Genomic DNA, 22,932 nt, shown 5'->3' with positions numbered 1-22,932 from the left:
TTCACTCTATTTGAAAGAGGATAACATTTTTCATCATGAATCCTTTGGCACGGTGGCAGGTTATTGTGTTCATCAGAGTCTTTCACAGTGGATTGTAGTATTACTGTTACTGTGAAAATTGTTCTTCTGGTTCTGCTCACTTCACTTTGCATCAGATCATGTTTTCCTAAAAATCATCCCTGTCATAATTTCTTACAGCATAATATCCCATCACATTTATATACCCTAACTTGTTCAGCCCTTTTCCAAATGATGGGCACCCACTCTCACTTTCAACTATGGTTATGCCTATTTGACCGAGAAGATCAAGATGTCGGATCTGTCCTCCTTTCTAAGACAAATAGATGAGTGAATGAACAAATAAGTGAATGAATGAATGAAGTAAAGTAAGATAAAAATAATCCACTGCCTTTTTACCCTCCCTTTCCTCCTTGCGCATTTTCAAGCCCGGAAAGCTGTCCCCCTCCCGGGCTCATACAAGGCTCAGCTCAAATCTCCCTTTCTGCAGAAGACCTTCCCCGGGCCTCTTGCTTGTTCATGACTTCCTTCCGAAATTATCTCCTAGCTATTCCCTATGATATATTATATGTACACAATTGTGCGGTCTCCCCCTTTAGAACAGGAATTCCTCGAGGGTAGGAACATTTTGCGGGGAGGAGAGGGAGTGTCCGTTTCTCTGTATTCGCCACACTTAGCACAGAGCCAGGCAGACAATAAATGCTTCCTGCATGTCAGCTTAACCAAACTGCCGGGATCTCCCTTCATCCTTCCCCCCAGAAACCAGGAGGTAGGGCAGCAGAGAGCAGCACAGGCGCATTATGCACAAACCAGAGCGTGAGGAGGTGAGAGCAGCGCAGGCGCACTCGGCGCGCACACCACGCCGGCTTTCGTCTCTGCTCCTCTGCCCTATCCCAACTTCCCAAGGGCCGCCCGAGCTCAACCCTTTTTGTCCCGACCGCGCTGCCGTAACGTGTGCTTGGTGTCGGGTGCCTGGTGCCGGGACTGTCACCGTCATGACAGACATAGCGGATCGGAAGCTGCGCGTGGCCGTGGCGGTGTCCTTCGCCTCCGGCTTCTTCCTGGGCTGGCAAGCGTGCCGCATGTGGAGGCGCTTCCTGGGCTGGCGGAAGCGACGGCTGCAAGAACAGCTGCGAGAAACACAGAGGCGGCTGGACATGTACTGAGCCGCCTTCGCCCTCCCAGCCCGGCGGCAGCAGCAGTGGTGGCGCCACCGGCCTGAGGACCTGGCCCGGCCCGGCCCGGCCCACCTCGTTCCGTCCAGACTCCAGCGGTGAGTCCGCGCCGCCAGGGCCTCGGGCCAGGTGGCTGGCCCGCTTTGCATTGGGTGGGAAAGAGAGGAAGAGCCCCAGACCCTCGGAGCCTAGACGCTCCGCGAGGGGAAAGGGCAGATCCCAGCGCCTGCCCCATGACCTTGGGGAGTCACTGCGGCCTGGGCTCTCATCTGGGCCTTGCCGCCTGTGCTCGTGGGACCTCGGCCTCCCCGGGCTCCCTTCTCCCTTAGGAACATGAGAGGGAGTCCGGGACTCAGAGCAGGAGTGGGGCTTAGTGGTCTTATGGGCTCATTCCGTAGCATCTTGAGTGCCTAAATATGTGCCGAGCAAGAAATGTGTGTGTGTGTGTGTGTGTGTGTGTGTGTGTGTGTGTGTGTGTGTGTGTGTGTGTGTGTGTGTGTGTGTGTGAGTGAGAGAGACCTCCTTTCATGTCCTACAAAAAATCTTGTCCAGGTTATTGGTGGAGGGATATTTCAGGACAATTCTGTAATAGAAGAGGATGTTGTAGGGACCTGAAAACCCTTTATTCCTCTTATTTAATCAGGCAAAGAGAATGTTTACTCTCTACTGTCCTTTGATGTGAAAAAGTATTTTGGTGGGAAGTATATCACTTTTTACATTGACCAGTAAACTCATGATATTGTTTTGATCGGTTTTTAAGAAATTTAAATTTTTAAAAAAAATTTAATTATTTTTAGGTCTAATTTTCTTACGATATGAGTATTAGTACCAGAGAACCAAGCACATAAAGAAGGCTTCTAGGTTGATAACTCCAAAGTCAGACTATCAAAGCACAGTACTCACCATTTCATTGCATTTATTTATTCTTTCATTTAATTAACATATTTCTTGAGTAACTACAATGTGCAAAGCAATGTAGGAAATACAAAGATGACAATCAGATAGTTGTAGATATCTTCACACTTGGTGGCATCATATGGAAACCATCTTACTTTTTATTGATATTTTACATTGACTTGATTGGGAATATATATATATACACACACACACACACACATATATGTATATATATATCTCCTTCCCTCTACAACTAACAATCCACTTCTTGTAACAATTTTTAAAGGGGAAGAAGAAACAATTTAATAAAACCACACACTTCGATAGGGTCTAACACTATATTCAGTATCCTGCACCCATCATCTTCCACTTCTACAAAGGAGATGGACTCTTTGGACCAAATTTTTTCATTATAATTACTCAATATTTAGTTTGTAAGGTGTTTTTTTTTCCTTTCCAAACTTGTGGGATTTTGGACACTCTCAGTATTTTATTCAAAGCCTCATTTGTTCTTAGAAGGCTTTGGGACTTTTAGTCCCTTTGGAGTGGAGGTTTTTGTTGTTGTGTTTTTGCTGTGGAACTGGGATGTTTGTGTGGAAATTCTTGCCAGTGCTAGCCAGTGTGTATCAGGAAGGACTTGAACTTAGGTCTTCACTCTCAGGTCAGCCCTTTATATGCTTTACCTTTCTTGAAAGAGTAATCATAACTTTTAGTGGGTCTGGAAAACTATCGGTGCATTTGGGTTTAGTCCCACCTCTGTTACCACCTTGCTCTGTGACCAGACAAATTACTTCTCCAGTTTGACCCATGATTCCTAATTATGTGAAATCAAAGGATTGGGATAATCAGAGTTCTTGCCCTTTCCAATCCTTTATGGGTCTCAATGTATATGCACTCACTAATAATTTTTAGTCTTTTCCATCTAAGAGGGTCTTTCAAATACCTTGTGCAAATATGGGTTGTCATGATTTTGGCAATTGTATGGTACCTTGGACTGGTCACTTCACTTCCCTGAACCTCACTTTTTTCATCTGGAAAATGGAGGGGGTTGGACTAAATAACCCCAAAGGTTCCTTCCAGCTCTAAAATCATAATTTTATGATTTAGAAGACTGGTTTTGGCCCAATTCTGCCACTACTTCTGTCACCTTGCAAAAAAAATCATTTAACTTATCCAAGCCTTGCTTTTCTAATCTATAAAAGAAAGGACTTGGACTAGATAATCTTTAATCAGCAGCAGACTGTACAGTGGAAACAACTGTTGGTACAGTTAGACTGGGCCTGGAGTCAAGAAATCCTGGATTCAAATACAGCGTACCTCAAGGGGTTGTGGTGAGGGTAAAATGATTAGCACAGTGCTTATTCCCTCCTACTCCATTCCTCTTTCTTAAAAGGTAAATTTAAGGCCCAGAGAAGTTAGGTGACTCCTGTCCTCCAGAAAATTCTTCTAGTTAGGTTGATATATTTGCATTTACATATATTTAGTAAGTTGTAGCCCAGTCTTGCAGAATGTTGTGAAGTGTTGTAATATAAAGTATCAATTTAATATGAAACTAATTATTTATTTCTCTTTCTAACAGCTTCTTGAAGATGGATATAGAGAACTGGACAGAAACAATTTTCTCCTACAGCTTATCAATTGGTTTTTATCCTAAAAATTAAAAAAATTGGACACCTTTTGAATCTACTTTTTTTTAAAATGAGAAAACAGTGCTGAGTATCCTCATTTGCTGAATACTTTTGTAGAACCAGGGATCAGAAGAATAAGATTATTTCATCTGGTAATAATGGTTATACCTGAATAAGCCATTTTGCTCACAAGGACTTTGTGAAAATAAGTGAGATGTTATATGTGAGATGCTTTGAATTTCTGAGAAGATTCCAAAGAAGTACAAGATGTACCTATAATAGTATTGTTATTGGCAAGAATCTTGTTTGTGAAAATAATTTGTGAAACTATGTGAGTTGAAGTACTTCAATGTTGACTATAAATTTTGTAATCTATTCTTGACTTAATTTGCCAGTTCAAAGGTACTATGATATTTTTTTAAAGGAAAAAAGTGCCCTTGATTATGGTAATATAGCAAGTATGCCATTCTACCTCCACAAAAGATAAGAAGTATCTATGTCACCTTTGGTGCTTGAGCTGGTTTCTAAAACAGGGCCCTTCATTGTATTCATATAGTTAAATCTATTAGTGGCCTCAGTGATATGGATGTTCTCTTCATGCATGCAGTTTGCAATCCATTTGTACTTTCATATCCTATGTGACTCAATCCATAAACTTGCATAAGTTTGACACAGGATCCACCCAGCATGTTAAGGGTCTTCAATTTCTTTTGGTAGAGAGAAGATGACAGTATAACAGATGGGCTGTCCATCAGTTATCTCACTTGTGACATGACAGGCCCATCTTTTGTGTGTATACATTTCTTTGGTGACATCCTTTACCTCAGTTTTATCAAAATTCATAGCCTGTTTACACTTACCACATGCATACCATTGCCCTCTGAGTGATCATTTTTAATTCTGAAGAGACTGTTCTATGACTGAGTCATAAAAGATACTAACAGAATATTGGTATTGAAAAGATGGACCTTTGTTTCAAGATACTTTAAAGGAGCTTAGACATTAGACCAGGGGTATCAAACTCAAGGAGCCAAATAAAAGCACAGTACAACATAATGTTCATTTGTGGTTTTCTAAGTTAAATATGTGCTAGCAAGTTTCCTTTTCTATTTGATTTTGACTTCACTGCTCTAGACCATTTGTCCTGTTTAATTCTGAACCGAACTTGTCATTGTAATACCTATGTCTAAGATATATATATCTATTGATGGATGAGTGGTTATAGATTGACTTATCAATCAGTGGGCATTCTTCATCCATCTGTTTTTTCCATGTGACTGGATTATAGGAGGCTCTGCAACATTCTGGGACTTGAAGTAATGTACAAAATGTCATCTGTGAATTGGAGCAACTATAGGACCACACCATCTATAGGGAATACTTCTTCAATTTCTACTCAGGCCTCTGCACTGGATCTTTTCCATGATAGTAGTGAACACCTTCCCCCACACCCCCATTTTATTCCTCACCTGGTATTACAAATCAGAAGGTTGTTGAACAAGGACATCTCTGCTGTTGTAAGGAATCTTCCCCTTTAATATATATATATATATATATATATATATATATATATATATATATATATATATAAATTATTTGTCTAATATATTTTATAAAAGTTTAATTGATGCCTTTTGTTTTTATGTCACAGTCATATCCAAGTAGATTCTTTCTCCTCTAATTTCTCTTGTGACAAAAAGTTCAGTAAAAACAGCCAACACTTTGACTTCATCTCATAGTGATAGAATGTTCAACACTCGTATTCCTTCCCCACTCCACCCCACCTTTTCACTGAAAGAAGGAAAGAGCATTTCTTCAAATTTTCAAAGCCAAGCTTGATCACCGGAATTACATACAGCATCCAGTTTTGATTTTTATTTCTTAACATTTTTCTTAACATTTTCTTAACGTTTTTTTTCTTAAACATTTTTTTTTCTTAACATTTCTTGGTTCTGCTTCACAGTGCATCAGTACCCAGATATCTTCCCATGTTTCTCAGATTTGCTCATGATTTTTTAATGCAAAAAATAGTCCATTACATTTATATTGTGGTAAAAAGTTTCCTAACAGTCGGTTCATGAGGACAAAAAATCGCCCCTCTGTACAAAACTTTCCTCTCTTCCTTTTCTATATTGTTGTTCACATATTATTAGTTAGCAATAGTTATTATATTCTTTTTACTGTTCCGTCAAGGAAACATTTTGTTTCTTGAGGAGCCAAAGGGGGGGAATGTGGTAAAAAGTTTCCTAACAGTCGGTTAGTTAATATGGAAAGACGCCAGTTTTTTTGAAGACCAAGAGGAGAACTTCATATATCTCCTTATGAAATGCTCTAGTATCCAATTTTAAATCTCACAATATTCAGCAGTCATTTAGCAGTTTCCCAGTTCGTGGGCACCCACTTTGCTTCTACTTCTTGTCTCAATTTTTCTAGTAGCAATTAATATTTTGGTGTTTATGGTATTTCTGTCTGGTCTCATTGCCTTAATTGCCCAGTAGTGCTATCTGGATCAAAAGACAGTTTAGTCCCTTTTCTGCTTAATCCCAAATTGTTTTCCAGAATGGTTGGACAAATTCACAGGCCTGCCAACAATTTATTAATATTTCTGTCTTCTGATAGGCCTTCTATTACTATTGACATTTTTGCCATCTGCAAATTTGCAAAGGTTGCTTTAGTATAGCTTTTAAAATAACTACAGAATAAGAAAATAGAAGGATTTTTTTTTGTTTTTTTTTTTTTAGTGAGGCAATTGGGGTTAAGTGACTTGGCCAGGTTCACACAGCTAGTAATTGTTAAGTGTCTGAGGCTGGATTTGAACTCAGGTACTCCTGACTCCAGGGCCGGTGCTCTATCCACTGTGCCACCTAGCTGCCCCGAAAATAGAAGTTTTTATGTAGTTTTTTCTTCCTTATTTTCACATCTTTCTTGCATTTGAGTGAAGTATTTTATGGTTGAAATCTTAAATTATACTTTTGTATCAACCAGAAAAGGAGTTTGCTGAATCTTCATCTCTACCCAGGACTTCCTTCCCTGCCCTCTATACCCTTTGATCTATAAAAAGACAACTAGCCTCCTTCTGCACCCAGGTCAAGATGAGATGTGCCAGGCTCATATCAGCATGGTAATATACTCTTTAGAACTCTAAATTTTGTCCTGGGCTGCTGCTTTATGTCTCTCTGTTCTTATGAGCTTCTGCCCTAAGTGAATCCCTTTTCCTCATTGATTCCTGCTGCTCTGCTAATTATAGCATTCTAGGATCATCCTACTTGTTTATCTTTCCTCCCCCTTCTTGTTTTATATCCTTATACATCATCCCTATTTTTGTTTTTTTTTTTATGCTAAGTTAAAATACATGTTTTTATATATTTATCTTAGTGCATTTAGATAATAATGCCATTAAGTAATGGGGCTCTTTGCCCAAGTCTTACTAACTCTGATGCTTCATTGTGGTGTTTAGATAATCCTGGTTTCTTCAAAGCTTTGCCAGCTGATAAAGTTATGGCAGTCTCTTCCAATCTGCAAAGTCTTCAAGTATAAGCCTAGTGATGGGCTTGATTTGTCCATAAAGAACCTAGATTTGTTAAGAAGTTCACTTTGACCAGTAGCAACTCTGGATGACCTACTAAGTCACAAAATATTTCTTATCTGCATGAGATCATGTTCTAAAGGGGACAACGTACAAATAACCACATTTAAGATAGATAGTATTTAGAAGTGAGCAAGAAAGGGTGAAGTGGATAAGAGTACTAGTCCTGGAGACAGGAAGACCTAAGTTCAAATCCAGTCTCAGACACTAGCTGTGTGTGACCCTGGACAAGCCACTCAACCCATTTGCCTATGAGTCCCTCCTGGATCACTGCCTTGTCTTGGCAAAGGGGCTTGCATATATTCCATATAGGGTTACCTGTGTCATAGTGGAGAGCACTGAACAAACAAATCCACTGGAGAAGGAAATGGCAAACCACTCCAGTATCTTTGCCAAGAAGACCCTTTGGAAAAAATAATCCATGAAGTCATGAAGAATCAAACACATTGAACAACAATAGAAAGGTAATCACAGAAGGCACTGCTTGGGGAAGGGGAGGGAACTGACCAGCAAAGTGAAGAATCTAGGAGAGGTCACCTTCAGAAGATGGGATTTGGATTGAAGCTTGAAGGAAGCCAGGGAAACTTTAAAGTTGGAGGTGAGGAGGGTGAGCATTCTAGGCATTGAGAGCAATGGGGAAATTGAGGAAGAGGATGTAGGATCATCTTAACACCACAATGAAGCATCAGAGCTAAGACTTGGGCATTTTTATCTAAATGCACTAAGATAAACATACCAAAACAGGTTTTAACTTAGCATAAAAGATGATGTATTAGGATATGAAACAACATGTTAGAGGGAGGAAAGGTAAACAAGTAGGATGATCTTAGAGAAGTGTTGTATGTGTTGAGTTTGAGGTGTCTAACATTTAGTTCAGAATGTTTAACAGGCAGTGATTGAAGACTAGAATTGAGGAAAGAGGTTAGGGCTTTATATATAGTTCTGGAAATCATCTGCATAGAGATAATAGTTGGAACCATGAGAGCTGAAGAGGTCAAGCCAGATGACAGGAAATCCTAGACAGACCCTTAAGGAATACTTATGTTCATTTGCATCTAATAAGTATAGAACATTGTCAACATTTGCCAAAGAGATTAGTGTAGAAGGGAGCCAGAATTCAGTGTTGTTGAAAGGGAATGCAAAGCATTATTGGTCAGGTAGCAAAGCTGGGATATAGTACACAAGGAAAATAAGGTCATTATGACTATACTCTAGTATATACATACATACATGTATGTGTGTGAATATATATACTTGTACTGTGGTTTAGACCTCATCTGCTTTTTTGGATCAGGAGAACCCTCTAGACAAAGTATATACAATATTGCATAGATTCCAGCAACAAAGTGGATTCAGAGATAGAGCATCAGCCCTGGAGTCAGGAGGACCTGAGTTCAAGTCCAGCCTCAGACACTTGGCACTTACTAGCTGTGTGACCCTGGGCAAGTCATTTAGCCCCAATTGCCTCACCAAAAAAACCCAAAGTGGATTCACAACTAGATGACCAGTTGTAACCCAAGTTTTAATTAATGGATCAATTTTAATGTAGGGGTCTGTCTCCAGTGGAATGTTTCAGGATTCTGCCTTAGCACAGTCTTGTTCATTGTTTTTAGTGGTGACTTAGATGAAGAAACATGCTATGCTTATCAAGTTTGAGGATGACAAGAAACTGGAAGGGATAATTAACACAGCAGAATTGGGATCCAAAGAGATCTTAACAATCTAGAATAATCTAATAAAATTGACTAATGTGGATACAAGTAAAGACTTGTTTCTTGGGGTGCTAAAATTTGGGGTCCCTTTCCCTTGAGGTAGATCCTGAAGATCCTAAGGACTTACATAAAATAAAAGCCAATTATGATTAACTGAATAGTTGGTAGAGCTGTGAATTAGTACAATTCCTGAAAGCAAATTGGAATATGCAAATAAAATTACTAAATGCTCATATTCTTTGACCAAGAGACTCAACTATTGGACATATACCCCAAGGAGGTCATTGATTAAGAAACCAAAAAAAGGTTCCATGTGCAACAAAAGTACAGTGGCACTTTTTGTGGTGACAAAAACAGGAGACAGAGAAAGTGACTATCAGTTGAGCAATGACTGAACCAATCATGGTATATGAATGTAATGAAATATTACTGTGCTGTAAGAAAAGACAATATGATGAATACAGAGAAGCATGGAAAAATATAAATGAACTTAGGCAAAGTCAAGTAAACAGAGGTAAGAAGACAAGGCAATGACTACAACAATGTAAATGGAAAGAACAATCACAGGACAATTGAAAATGTTGCCAAATTATAAAAAGCAAGCTTGGCCCCAAAGAAGAGATAGAAGAAAACACCCCTGCCACTACCACCTAGTTTTCAGAAGTGAAGAGATGAAAAATGCCATACGTTGTCAGATTTTCTTAAAATATATTAATTGGTTTTTCAGTAAATAAACACTAAGTACCAACTATGTGAGAGGCACTGTGCTCAGCACCAAGGACACAAAGAAAGGTAAGGATAGTCCCTGTTCTCGAGGACCTCACAATTTAATGGGGGGGGGGGGGGTGGGAGAAGAGAGAGACGACATACAGACAACTATGTATAAAGAAGCCATATATAGGATAAATTGGAATTAAGGAAAGCATTAGAATTAAGGGGAATCAGGAAAGGTGGAAATGTGTAGAAGGTGAGATTTTATCTGGAACTTGAAAGAAGCCATATGAGGAGACCATCCCAGGCATATGAGACAGCCTGAGAAATTACCCAAAGCTGGGGAAATGGAGTTTTGTCAAAAGAACAGCAAGGAGTCAGTGCCATTGGGGATTACAGAGTATACAGAGGGTATAAGATGACTAGAAGGGGGCAGGAAGGTTATGAAGGCTTTAAAAGCCAAACAGAATTTATATATATATATATATTTCCCCTTGGAGTGATAGGAATCCACTAGAGTTTATTGAGTAGGAAGGTGACATGGTCAGACCTGTGCTTAGGAAGTTCGATTTGACAGCTGAGTGGAAGAGGAATAGAGTGCAGGGGTTTGTGGCAAGAAGATCAACAAGAAGTTTACTGTAATAGTCCCAGCAAGAAGGTGATGAGGGTCGCAACAGGATGTGGCAGTATGAGGGAGAAGCAATAGTGTGGTGAGGCTGCAGTAAAGGAAAGATCTTAGGAAGGCAGAATGTGCAGGCTTGGGAATGGACTGGGTACAGGTGAAAGAGAGTAAGGAGATGATGACACCTAGATTGTGCATCTGGGTGACTGGGAGGATGGTGTTTCTCTGGGCAGTAATAAGAAGTTAGGAAGAGGGGAAGGTAACAGATGCATTCGGTTTTGGACATGTTGAGTTTAAGGAGTCTACAGGACATACAGTTTGAGATGTAAAATTGACGAGATCAGCCAATAAATTTTATTTGAGAATCAATCAGCATAGAGATAATCATTGAGTCCATGGGAGCTGATAAAATCACCAAGTGAAAGAGTATAGGAGATGAAGAGAAGAGGGTCCAGTCCAGACCCCTATGGGACACCCATCTTTAGTTGGCATGACTTGGATAAAGATCCAGCAAGAAAGATGAAGATGGAGAAGATCAGGTAGGAAGAGTGGAGAAGTCAGTTAGGAAGAGAACCAAGATGAGTAGAGTCAGAAAACCTTGAGAGAAGAAATGTCAAGTAGAAGAGAGTGGTTGACAATGTCAAAGGCTGCAGAGAGGTCAAGAAAGACAAGGACTAGAAAGGCCATTAGATTTGGTCATTGAGATCATTAGTAATTTTGGTGAAAGCAACTTCAGTTGATAAAGCAAAAACAGATTACAGAGAGCTAAGAAAAGTGTGAGAAGAAAGGAAGTAGAGGCACCTGTTGTAAACAGTTTTCTCAAGAAGGATGACAGCTAGCAGGATGGATGGGTTAAGGGGAAAGGTTTTTTGAGGGATGTGGGACACATTGGCATGGTTGTAGGCAGTAGGGTAGGCAGCCAGTGGACAGGATATGATTGAAGATTAGTGAGAGAACTGGATTAGAGGGGACAACCTGCTGAAAAAGATACTATAGAATGGGATTACCCTGTGCATGTAGAGTGGTTTACTTTGCAAGAAGGCCACCTCCTCTTGTGAGGTAGGGATAAAGGAAATACTGGCAAAAGGCACCTAGTGATAGATGAGAGGAAAAGGGGCACTGGCAAATAGCTTCATTTTTTTTTTGGTAAACTAAGAGCTAAGATTTTGAGGAAGAGGTCCATGGGAGGGTTGAGAAGGATGAAACATTCTGAAAGAAACTGCTGCTGCAGGGGGCGAATGGGATATAGTGCATTAATTAGGAAAGTGTAAAAGGATTGCCTTGGAGCAGTGAGGGGTCTAACTGAGGTCACATATTTGTAGTAGACCCAACAGCACCGTTTTGTAATTTCTCCACCTTCACTTGACAGCACATTGAGTAGGCACAAAGGCAATGGACAGCTATAATACAAATGCCATAGGGGCAGCTAGGTGGCGCAGTGGTAGAGTAATGCCCCTGAAGTTGGGAAGATGAGTTCAAATTCACCTCAGGCACTCACGAAGCTGTGTGATCCTGGGCAAGTCACTTAACCCCAATTGCCTTAAACATCTGGGGCACCTTCTCCAGTCTTCCGGATATATATGTGTGTGTGTATGTATGTATATGTATATATATATACACACATATATAAATTGTTTTAAAATTTATTTTTTTTTGTGATATATAAGTTATTTTTTTATACATATATCAAACATAGATATAATAACACAAAGACACATATATGACGTACATAATGTAAATTTTCTACATTATTAATTCTAATCATATAACTTAGTACTTTAGTTCCTTAAATAACAAATACATATCTATTTATATAAATAATTTAGTGACAGATTTGTTTAAATATATTACCTATATAAATAATATCTAAATAACCTCATAAATGCCACAGCATATATATATATATGTGTGTGTGTGTGTGTATATATAAATACATATATACCTCTTGCACCTTTCCCAGCACACCCCTCCCCCACCTTTCCAGATTAAACATTTTTTTATTTATCTTTTTCTATTCCAATCTCTATCCCTGGGGGGGGGGGGGGCGGCTAGTGGCGCAGTGGATAAAGCACCGGCCCTGGATTCAGAAGTACCTAGTTCAAATCCGGCCTCAGACACTTGCACTTACCAGCTGTGTGACCCTGGGCAAGTCACTTAACCCCATTGCCCCGCAACAAACAAAACAAAAAACCAATCTCTATCCTCCCTTGCCCCTTCCCCTCCCCGAGGAAGTAAATAATCGGGGCGAAAGTAGACGTTGAAGCAGGATCTATTATGTTTCGGCTGGAGCAAGGAAAGCAGGGGGAGCAATTATGATTTCAGACAGTACAGAGGCAAAAATAGATCTAGTTGGGCGAGATGGGGAGGGAAACAATATTTTGCTGAGGGATACCATGGACAATGAAGTCATATCAATACTTAAAATGTATACGCCAAGTGGTATAGCATGTGGGTTTTTGTATGAGAAGTTGAATGAGTGAAAAATCTCTAGGACAAGATGGGATTCACAATCGAATTTCTACCAAACTTTTAAGAACAATAATCCCAACACTATATAATTATTTGAAAAAAATGAGCTTCAAAAAAAGCTTGGAAAGACATGTATGAAAATGATTTATTGGGAAGTGAGCAGAACCAAGAGAATACACAGAGACAGCATATTGTTTTGATTGAAGAACTGTGCATGACTTGATTATTATCAGCAGTGCAGTGATCCAAGTCAATCCCAAAGATATATTGATGAAACATACTATCCACCTTCAGGGAAGGAACTGATATTGATGGAACAGAACGGGACATACTATTTTTCACATTCTTTCATTAAATGACAAATACGGATATATATCTTACCACTGGACCCAGATGGCTCTGGAGGAGAGAGAGAGGTTGGTGTCGTCCCCCCCCACTTAAATCCACTTCAGTGCTCGTCATCACATCACCCCGATGTCATGGACCTCCAAACAACAAGAAAATACCATTTCAAAGAATGCTGGAGCTAACTCCAAAACCCCCATTTTATGGACATGCAATGGGAGTCACTTGCCTAAATTTACCACCCCCCCACCCTCCACCCCCCCACCCCCTCCCCGTCACTTACTCTGCCTCCAAGTCTAACAACTCAGTGCATTTACTAAGCAAAGTTAGCTTAAAAGCCCAAACTGGCTCCCCGGCACATCTCCTTACTGCACCGCAGGGAGTTTTTCATCTGGAGGGCTATGTGCTCAATTAACACGCTCTATAAACCATCAAGGAATGTATGGACGCGGGAACAGAAGCAATCTCCCGCGTCCCTCCTCTTCCAAGGACTATGCGCGGCGGGACACTTTCTAAAAGTCTCGGTGAAACATTAAATCCCATTGCATTCTGGGACGTGTAGTTCGGCGGTTTGTTGGCACCCGTTCATTAGCTGGAAGCTACGCGTCGGAACGTGGTGGGTTCCGAGACAGGGGGAAGCCCGGGGGTGATATTGGGCGGCTGCGACTTCGGACTGGTCTTTGACCTTAGTCTTTGTCCCTGCTTTGGGGTCTTTTCTTGGGCTGGGACTCCGCGCGCGCGGTGATAGTGTCACTGCCGGCCGCCGCCGCAGCCGCCACGTCGGTCTCCTTGACGACGGACACCAAGCCTTTTGGGAGCCCCCGGGGCTCAGCCGCTGCGGGGATGCTGAGCGGGAGGGGCCGCGGGCCCCTGCAGATGGTGCAGCGCCGCAGTCAGGACCTCCGGCAACAGGTAGAGAGGCCCCCGTGTTCCCCCGCCTAGTCCTCTTTTGCCCCGCCGACCCGGTGCTTGGATTGGTAGGGGGAATCTGAAGGGCCCGGAGCTTCTGGCTGCGGAGGGGAGACGGGGCCTGGGGGCCCGGGAGCACCTCCCCGTCCTTCCTTCCCCAGCCTTTTCATTCTTCACTCACTAGCCCTATGAGGCTTCCAACCCCCCCTCCCCCCCCCCGGAATCTCTGATCTTCCTCCTTTTCTTTGAATTCCACAAATAGCATCGTGATGCAGGGGCCAAGGGCCAGCTGGGTTCGAATCCCAACTGGGCCTCTGCATTGCTATCTGGCTAGCCCCTTCACTTTCCCTGGGCCTTGCTTTCCCTCCTGTGCGAAATGAAGAGGTTGGCTATAGATGAGTAGATCCTTGGGAGCGTTAAGGGGGTCTGGGTGAGATTCAAAGTTCTTTCTCCCTGGACTGCTAGGAGGGGAATATAACATGAAACTGCATGCCATAAGTATATGAATCAGAACTCCAGGAGCTCTCCCAGTTGCCTCTAGAACGAAATTGAAACTTTCTCAGTTTACCTTCTAAGCAACCCGCTCCCAAGCTATCTTTCCAGCCTTATTGGGCATCGTTACTCCCTCTCCTGCATTCTATGTTCCCCCTAAATTTGCCTTCCCTCTGTTCCTCATTCGGGATGCTCCCTCTCCTATCTCCCTATCTTTGCATTGGTTTCGAATGCACTCCCACCTTACCTTGCCCCATAGAGTCCCTTCATTCTTTTACGATGCAGAACAGACACTAACTTCTGCAAGGGACTTTTCCTGATTCCTTCCTACCGCTAGGGCCTTCTCTCCCAAACTATCTTGTAGATAGAGCATTTGTTAAGAGCTTACTATGTGCCAGCTACTGTGCTAAGGCTGGGAATGAAAAACAGTCCAAAATAAACTACAAAAATAAAGACAGCCCCTGGCCTCAGGAAACTTATATTCTGATGGGGGAAGATGTTAAAGACAGCTGGAAAGAGCAGGATGATTGGCAAGGCAGTGAAGTAATCTGCAGATGCAGGGGCAGAGTGGAGTTGGGAGTGAGCATGGGTTTTTTCCTCAAATAGTGATTGTATTTAACTACTTTGTATACATTTATTTTTATTCATTTTATACTTATGCTGTATATATTTTTATATGTACTTGTCTCCCCCATTAGGTAGGGATTGTTTCATTCATTGTGATATAAGGGAAAGGTTTCCTGGAAGAGGTGGTATTTAAGTTGGATAAGGGAAGGATTGGTAAGAATTCAATAAACCAAAAGGGTAGGATAGGTGTGGACAAAGTCTGAGGCAAAGACAGCATTACATCTAGGGAGAAGGCAGAGAATAGTAAATTTGGCTGAAATACAGAGGATGAATGAACCAGAATTTCTAGGGCTTTGAATGGTAGCCAGGAAAAGTAGGTAGTACACAGGTAATAGGGAGCCCTGAAAGGTGTTTTTTTTTTTTTTTAGAGAACTGATGTGATCATATTTGTGGATAAAAACAGTTTGGTAGCTATAGGAAAGGTGAATTCAATTGAACAGCATTTATTAAGCTAGCTTCAAAGACCTAGGTGCAAGTCTTGCCTTTGACACATAGTAGCTATTCGACTCTGGGCAAGTTACTTAACAATTCTAGGCAATTCTATAACATACATAGTAGAAAAGATACAGACCTGTATTGGTAGAGGAATTTTCCTCATCTATGAAAAGTTTTTGTGACATTGCTTTCTCCCTAGTCTCCTATTTGTAAGATGCTCTTTGCTGGATCTTCATCCAGATCAAGTCTACTCATTTTAGTCACCCCCTAAGGCTCTGTCTTGGATCCTCTCTCCTCTCTCCTCTCCCCTCCCCCCCTCCCCTCCTCTTTTCTCCTCATGTACTATTTTACTTGATGATCTAATTGGGTTTCCTATATTCAAATAATCTATGCAGCTATCATTTCCTAATCTCCAGTCTCCCATCTTCAGCTGCCTACTGCACAGCTCAAGCTGCATGTCCCATAGACATCTGAAACTCATATCCAAAACTGAACTAATCTTTCCCTCAACCCCCTCTTCCCCTTCCTAACTTCCCTATTACTGTCCAGGGAAACACCATCCTCCTGGAGATAGAATAGTGTGTGTAAAAAACTGTTGCGATAATCCACCCAATTGGTAATGGAGATGTTCCACTGAAGATGGAACATTCCAATGAGGTGGTAACAAAGGTAGCAGTAGGAATAGAGAGGAGAGAGATCTGTGCCTCTGAGATTTCCACTCACCACTGAGGCAGACAGAGTTGCAATCAAAGAACCATACATCTGGAAGGTACCAGAGAAGTCTATTTCGGGTAACTTTGGCTCAGTGGGATGGTGCTGGTTTTGGAACCAGGGGCTGGGTTTGAATATAGGCTTTGTCAGTTACTTCCTGTGTGACCTTGGACAAATTGCTTTACCTCTCTTGGCCTCAGTTTCAGTATCTGTGAAATGAAGGGGGTCAACTAAATTATTTCTAACATCTCTAGCTCTGAATTTATGATCCTCTGTGGTTCATTTTATACCTTTCTGAGAGGATTTGTAGAGTGAAAAAGAGTGGCCCAATGCCTTTCATCTAGTTTTTAATAGAACCAGGAATGGAAATCAGGTCTCCAGATGCCTGCTTCTCTGCTCTTATCACTACACTGAACGGATGAAAAGTGGCTGACTGTACCGCCCATTGATGCTCTGAAATCTTTCTTCAGCTAAACTCCCATTATGGTGGAAGACTTGTCTGGTTTTTCATCTGGTCACTTACTAAATTCTATTGTTACTGAGTCATCCCTTTGTGATTGTTCAGAGGTAAGATCCTTATTAAGGTGTCTGTATTATATCCAGTTCTGTCTTTCTCTTCTAAAAGCAGGAAAAACTCTAGGAGGCACAGTATTTCACAGTGAATCAGAAGTACAGAGCTGTAGTAGTAAAAATTAAGCCCTTCAGGATCAGAAGTAGGAGGATTGTGTGGAATTAGGTGGGTCAGCACATCAGAGTTCAGTCAATTCAAGAAGAATTTTTTTAACCACCTACTACACACAGGAAACCTGTGCTATGCACAGGGGATAAAAGGCAAAATAAAGGAGCACATGTTCTACTGGGAGATACAGCCTTTACACAGACAAAAAAAAAACAAAGTAATTTGAGGAAGGAAAGAATACTGTATACTAGGCACTAGTTATACAAAAAAGTATCTCATTCTAAACTAAAGAGACATATGAGGAGTCTGGAGAATTACACAGATAAATCAATCAGCATTCAAGCATTTATTTGCTATGCACTAGGACTACAATGACCAGGGGAAGGAGGGAAGGGAAGGTGGAAAGAATAAGTATTCATATACAGCCTATTATGTGCCAGACACAGTGCTAATCAATTAAAAAAATAAATGGATTCCTTTAGAGTCCTGTGTATTTTATTTTATATACTTAAAAATCATATTCTGAGATTGGATAGGTTTCAGTACATTGCCAAAGTTGGACACAACACAAAAAAAGGCTAAGAACTATCTTAGAGCTTCACATTTATGGTGGTACCAAGACAGAGCTGCTGCCTCCAGTATCTGTCCCCTTTTTTGTTTTTTAAATAATATTTTCTTTTCTCCCAATTACATGTAAAAAACAATTTTTAACATTTGTTGTTCTTTTTGTTTTGAGTTTTGAGTTCTGTATTCTATCCTTCTTCCTTCCCTTCCCCTCTCCTTGAGATGGTAAACAATCTGATATAGGTTATAACATGCAATTGTGTAAAACATTTCCATATTAGTCATTTTGTGCAAGGAAACTTGAAAAAGAAAAAAGGAAGGAAGGAAGGAAGGAAAGAGAAAAATAGTATGCTTTAGTCTGTGCAGATGACATCAGTTCTTTTCTAGAGGCATATATCATTTGTCATTATAAGTCCTTCAGAATTGTCTTGGATCATTGTATTGCTGAAAATAGCTGTCATTTACAGTTCTTCATTGTATAATGTTACTGTTACTTTGTACAAGTCTTCTCCTGGTTCTGCTCACTTTATTTTGTATCAGTTCATCTAAGTCTTCCCAGATTTTTTCTGAAATCATCCTGCTTGTCATTTCTTACATGTGCTAGGCATTTTACAAATATCATCTCATATGATCCTTATAACAACCATTTGAAATAGGTGCTACTATTATCCCCATTATATAATTGAGGAAACAGAGGCAAACAGAGGTTACATGACTTGCCCAGAGTCACACAACTTATGTGTCTGAGGCCAGATTTGAACTCTGGTTTTCCTGACTTGAGGGCCAGCACTCTTTCCACTGTGCCATCAGCTGAAACAGTCCATGAAACAGTCAATGATGTCAAGAAGTTCACATTACACCAGGGAAGACAATATTGATAGACAAATAGATGAACAAACACACGCATACATGCATACATACATACAGAATATTTGTTATGTGCTTACTATATGCCAGGCATTATACATAAGTGAGAATATACAAAGTAAGTATGAGGTAAATTTGGTGGGGAGGGCACTAGTATCTAGGGAAATTTTTTTTAAAAGGCTTCATATAGAAGATGGCACTTAAGCAGAGCTCTGAAGAAAACAAGGTATTCTAAGAGGCAGAGGTGAAGTTCACGCTAAGCATGAGAACAGTCCAGGTAAAGGTAAAGAAGCTGGAAATAGAAAATCATGGCTCTACTATAGAGTTTGCAAAAGGGGTTGGGGTCAGGTTGGAGAGAGGTTTTAAAAGCTAACCAGAGGAACTTATATTTGATCCTAATGGCCTTTATTTGAGTAGGGGAGTAATATGGTCAGACTTTAGGAAACTTAGCCTGGAAGCCATATGAAGAAAAGACTGGAGAGGAGAGACTAGAGGCAGGGAGATCAATTCGGATGCTATTGCAATAGTCCATATAAGAGGGGATGAAACCTTAAGTTGGGGTAGTGGCTGTGTGAATAGAAAGAAAGGGATAGATATAAGAGAGATTGTGACAGTTGACTAGATAGATGTGTGAAGTCAGAGAGAATGAGGAGTCAAGGGGAACTCTCGAGTTGTGAACCTAGGTAACTGCCAATATGCCATCAAGAAAAATAGAGTTCAGAAATGAGTTTTGGATGGGAAAGAGAATGAACTCAGCTTAGGATTTGTTGAGTTGGAGTTAGAGATACTTATGGGACACTAATTTGGTATAATCAAAATATAGGACTGAAGCTCAGGAGAGAGATTAGGGCTGGATGTTTAGATCTGTGAATCATTTACTTAGAAATTATAATTATCCATGATAACTTCAGGGTTGTACTGGTTAATGTTTAACAGCTGTCTCTCCAGGGGGAAAAAGTCAAGTGTAATAGGCATTATCAACTTTCTTCACCATGTAAGTCTAGACAGTCAACAAAACAAGAAATACAGCCTAGACTTATAGCAATTACTGATTTATTTCTGAGGTGTAAAATTTGCTCACATTGAAAACTTAACAGTGGGCTCTGAGCCACTTTAAGCTGGCTCCAGCACAGCCCTGGAGTGATGAAGTTGCCAAATAAGACAATGTAGAGAGAGGAGAAAGCCAAGAATATAGCCTTAGCCTACATGCCATTAGGAGGTGTGCTATATTTAATGAAATAGCAAAGGATAATTATAAAAAGAAGCCAGTAAGGAAAGGTTAGAACAATTCAGATTTTTCAGCATGGACATGAGAAACTATTAAGCCATATTAATGGCTTCAAAGTAGAGTATATAAAGAGCTTTTAGACAATTCAAGCTAACTTTATTTTCCACAGAAGACCAGTTTAGAGGAAATGAGCCATAGTAAGGAAATGAGCCAAGTTCCAGATTATTTCCCTTAGTGCAAATAGCCCAAGAGCTTACTATATTTTGTACGTAATGATTGAGCACCCCAGAGTTGCCTGAATTAAGGAGTTGACTTGTTGACTCTCAACAACTAGATGGGTATTAAATTCACATTCTTTAGCAAACAGTTTCCAAGTTAGCTACATTTGGTTTCTTTCCTTTTCTCTCCAATGTGTCTTCCCTGGATAACCAGTGCAGTGTTGTTGCTCAGTTTTTCAGTCCTACTCCTCATGACCCCATTTAGGCTTTTCTTGGCAGAGATACTGGATTTATTTGTAATTTCCTTTTCCAGCTCATTTTACAAATGAGGAAACTAAAGCAAACAGGGTTAAGTGACTTGCCCAGGATCACACACACAGCTAATAAGTGTATAAGGCCAGATTTGAACTCAGGAAGATGAGTCTTCCTGACTCCAAGCCCTGGGCTCTATCTATCATTGTGCTGCCAATTAGTTGTATGATTGAATATTACAAGAATTTTAAGGCATATTAATGAAAACTATTTTTAGGTCATGTAACACTAAAGTTCAGAATGCTAAACAATAAAATTTCATTGTGCACTTCACATATTTTAGGTTGGACGTTTGCTTTCTGAGAGTCAACTGAAAGGAGCCCTAGATGCCAATAAAAGGCGGGATATTTATCAGAGGTAATATGCTAATAAATAGCAGGAACTTTGTGACAGCAAAGATTGCTTGAGAAATGTATTTCTTTTGTCATTCACAGCATTTCAAAAAAGACAAGATAATTAAAAATTAGTGAAAAACAACAGACAGAAAAATTTCAAAATCAAATTAAGGGTATTCCCCACAGTTACCTTCTACTATATCTACCTTGTCAGCAAATCCAAAGGTTGGGAAGATGATGCCTACAGATAATAGAAAATGAAGGCTCAGGCATTCAAGAAGATATTAAAATATTAATGTTTTCATAATTTTAGAGATTCGAGGGAAACAAGGAAAAAGCCACCTGATGTTACTGAATATTGTTTTAGTTAAAATAAGATTTCATACACTACCTTTTATCTGATATTTCTGACTGTCAAATTGTTCTGAACTCTCAAATTTGAGAGTTAGATGGTGTCTCAGATGTCATCTAGTCCAGCTCCCAACCTGAAGTATATAAATCATTAATCAAGATTTAGGTTTCTGTGCTGGAGATTGTTAGGATGTTATTCTTTATGGAAGTAAAATATCTCTGCGGTGGGGTGTGTGATCTTAGATTGTTGAGGTGGAACTTAGTGAGGTGGTTAGCCTTTTCTATCCTTGAATTCCCACTCTCTTATATCATCTGTTTTTCTGTTTTCTTTCCTTTTCCTGCTCCTTTCTCTTTGTTTACCCACTTTAGGAAAGAAGGAACCAAACCTTTTTGGACTATAAAGGTGTACATTTTGCATATTAATTGTTTGAATAAGGATATTTTGATACAAATTGTCTGTATTTTTTCAATTTAGTGAATTATCTATAAAGTGATATAACTTTACTTTACATATATAGAAATCCAACTTTTTACCAAAATGTTAGCAGTCATTAAACTTTCTAAGAGATGCAACCTGACAGAGGGAAAAGGGAATTAGCCCTGAAGTTAGAAAGACTGGGGTTCACATCTTGTTCTGATATCCCAAATTTACAACTAAGTGCATACAACTTAAGCTGTTGATACAACAAGCAAATATCTAAGGCTTGATTGAAAGTTAAAGAAAATGAAGAGCTGATGATTTCACATATAGAGAGTTTTTCCTATGCCAGTGAAATTACAGTTCTATATAATTTCCTCCACCAACCCCCCCAATACTTATCTATAAGTATTTTAGAGCTTGAAAAACATTTTCTGATAAGTTCTTGACAACATAAAATCTGCTCTTTGTTTTTGCTTTCATTTTAGATGTATACAATTGAAAAGAGAAATAGATGAAACCAGAAGGGCTCTTCAAAATTTAAACAAAGTAAGTATTTCAGTCAGTGACATGGAAAAGAACATTTCATTATTCTATTGAGCAAGCTGAGTGAACCGAAACTTTAGAAATGTCAGAGTCTTTGGGGCTTGAGTTGACATCAGTGGAAGAAGTATTGATGATTGTTTGTACTGTCCCAATTTTCCCTTCATAATGAATGATTGTAGTTCTTTGAACCTGGGCTGTGATGAAGTTAAGGGTGGAATCGGTGCTTGGCAATCCCAAGTCTGCTATAATTATTTACATAAATATATGTGTTTTTATTCAGTTTTAATTTTGTGTTTTTAACTAACCCAAGAATATGTGAAGCATCAGAAACATTGTTATAAGAATCTTATGATTTGTTTGCTCATGGTATACAGACCAGCTTTCTTTGTTGTCATCTTTTTCTGGTAGATTTCTTGGCATTTTCTTTTCCTTCCTTCCTTCCTTCCTTCCTTCCTTCCTTCCTTCCTTCCTTCCTTCCTTCCTTCCTTCCTTCCTTCCTTCCTTCCTTCCTTCCTTCCTTCCTTCCTTCCTTCCTACCATCTTTTCTTCTTTCCTTCCTTCCATCCTCCCTCCCTCCCCCCCTTCCTTGTTTCCTTTCTTCCTTCCTTCCCTCCTCCCTTTTCCTCCCTTCCTCCCTCCCTCTCTCCTTCCTTCCTTCCTCCTTTCCTACCTGCCTTCCTTCCTCCCCCCTTCCTTCCTTCCTACCTTCCTGCTTTCCTATCTTTCATGTTAAAATGAATGTGTACTATATTTCAAGAATTGTTAAGGAAAATTACCCTTGACAGTTTAGAATGACAGAGTAAGTAAATAGAAATTGAAAAAAAATCCCACTAATCACCACCTGACAGAGATACCAGGATAAAAACTCACAGGAACATCATAGCTAAGTTTTGAAGTTTCCAGGTCAAGGAGAAATACAAAAAGCAACTAGAAAGAAAAAAACCCCCACTATTTAAATACTATGGAGCTACAGTTAGCATAAATGAAATTTAGCAGCTTCTACATTAAAAGACCAAAGGACATGTAACATTATATTTCAGAAAGCAAGGAGCTGAGTAGTAAACCAAGTAACTTTAC

The 22,932-nt window shown here is 40.0% G+C and overlaps 2 protein-coding genes across 2 annotated transcripts in view; both read left to right on the top strand.

Annotated features, from left to right (window-relative positions):
- Positions 1-899: 899 nt before the first annotated feature.
- Positions 900-4,774, top strand: MTLN (mitoregulin). The gene is made up of 2 exons (XM_043990214.1): positions 900-1,291; positions 3,670-4,774. Exon 1 carries the CDS (start codon positions 1,014-1,016, stop codon positions 1,182-1,184), a length of 171 nt encoding a protein of 56 aa, XP_043846149.1. The 5' UTR covers positions 900-1,013; the 3' UTR covers positions 1,185-1,291; positions 3,670-4,774.
- A 9,150-nt stretch (positions 4,775-13,924) lies between these two features.
- NPHP1 (nephrocystin 1) overlaps positions 13,925-22,932 on the top strand; it is a 44,652-nt gene continuing 35,644 nt past the window's right edge. The window contains 3 exon segments of the mRNA XM_043985306.1: positions 13,925-14,075; positions 20,489-20,562; positions 21,798-21,858. Coding sequence (XP_043841241.1) covers positions 14,007-14,075; positions 20,489-20,562; positions 21,798-21,858 — 204 coding nt within the window. The 5' untranslated portion in view covers positions 13,925-14,006.

This window comes from Dromiciops gliroides, chromosome 2 (genome assembly GCF_019393635.1).
Source record: "Dromiciops gliroides isolate mDroGli1 chromosome 2, mDroGli1.pri, whole genome shotgun sequence".
Lineage (NCBI taxonomy): Eukaryota > Metazoa > Chordata > Mammalia > Microbiotheria > Microbiotheriidae > Dromiciops > Dromiciops gliroides.
This window is presented reverse-complemented; position numbering and strand designations above follow the sequence as displayed.

Excerpts from the sequence above, each read along its gene's own strand:
- MTLN (XM_043990214.1), top strand. The coding sequence starts at position 1,014 with ATGACAGACATAGCGGATCGGAAGCTGCGCGTGGCCGTGGCGGTGTCC.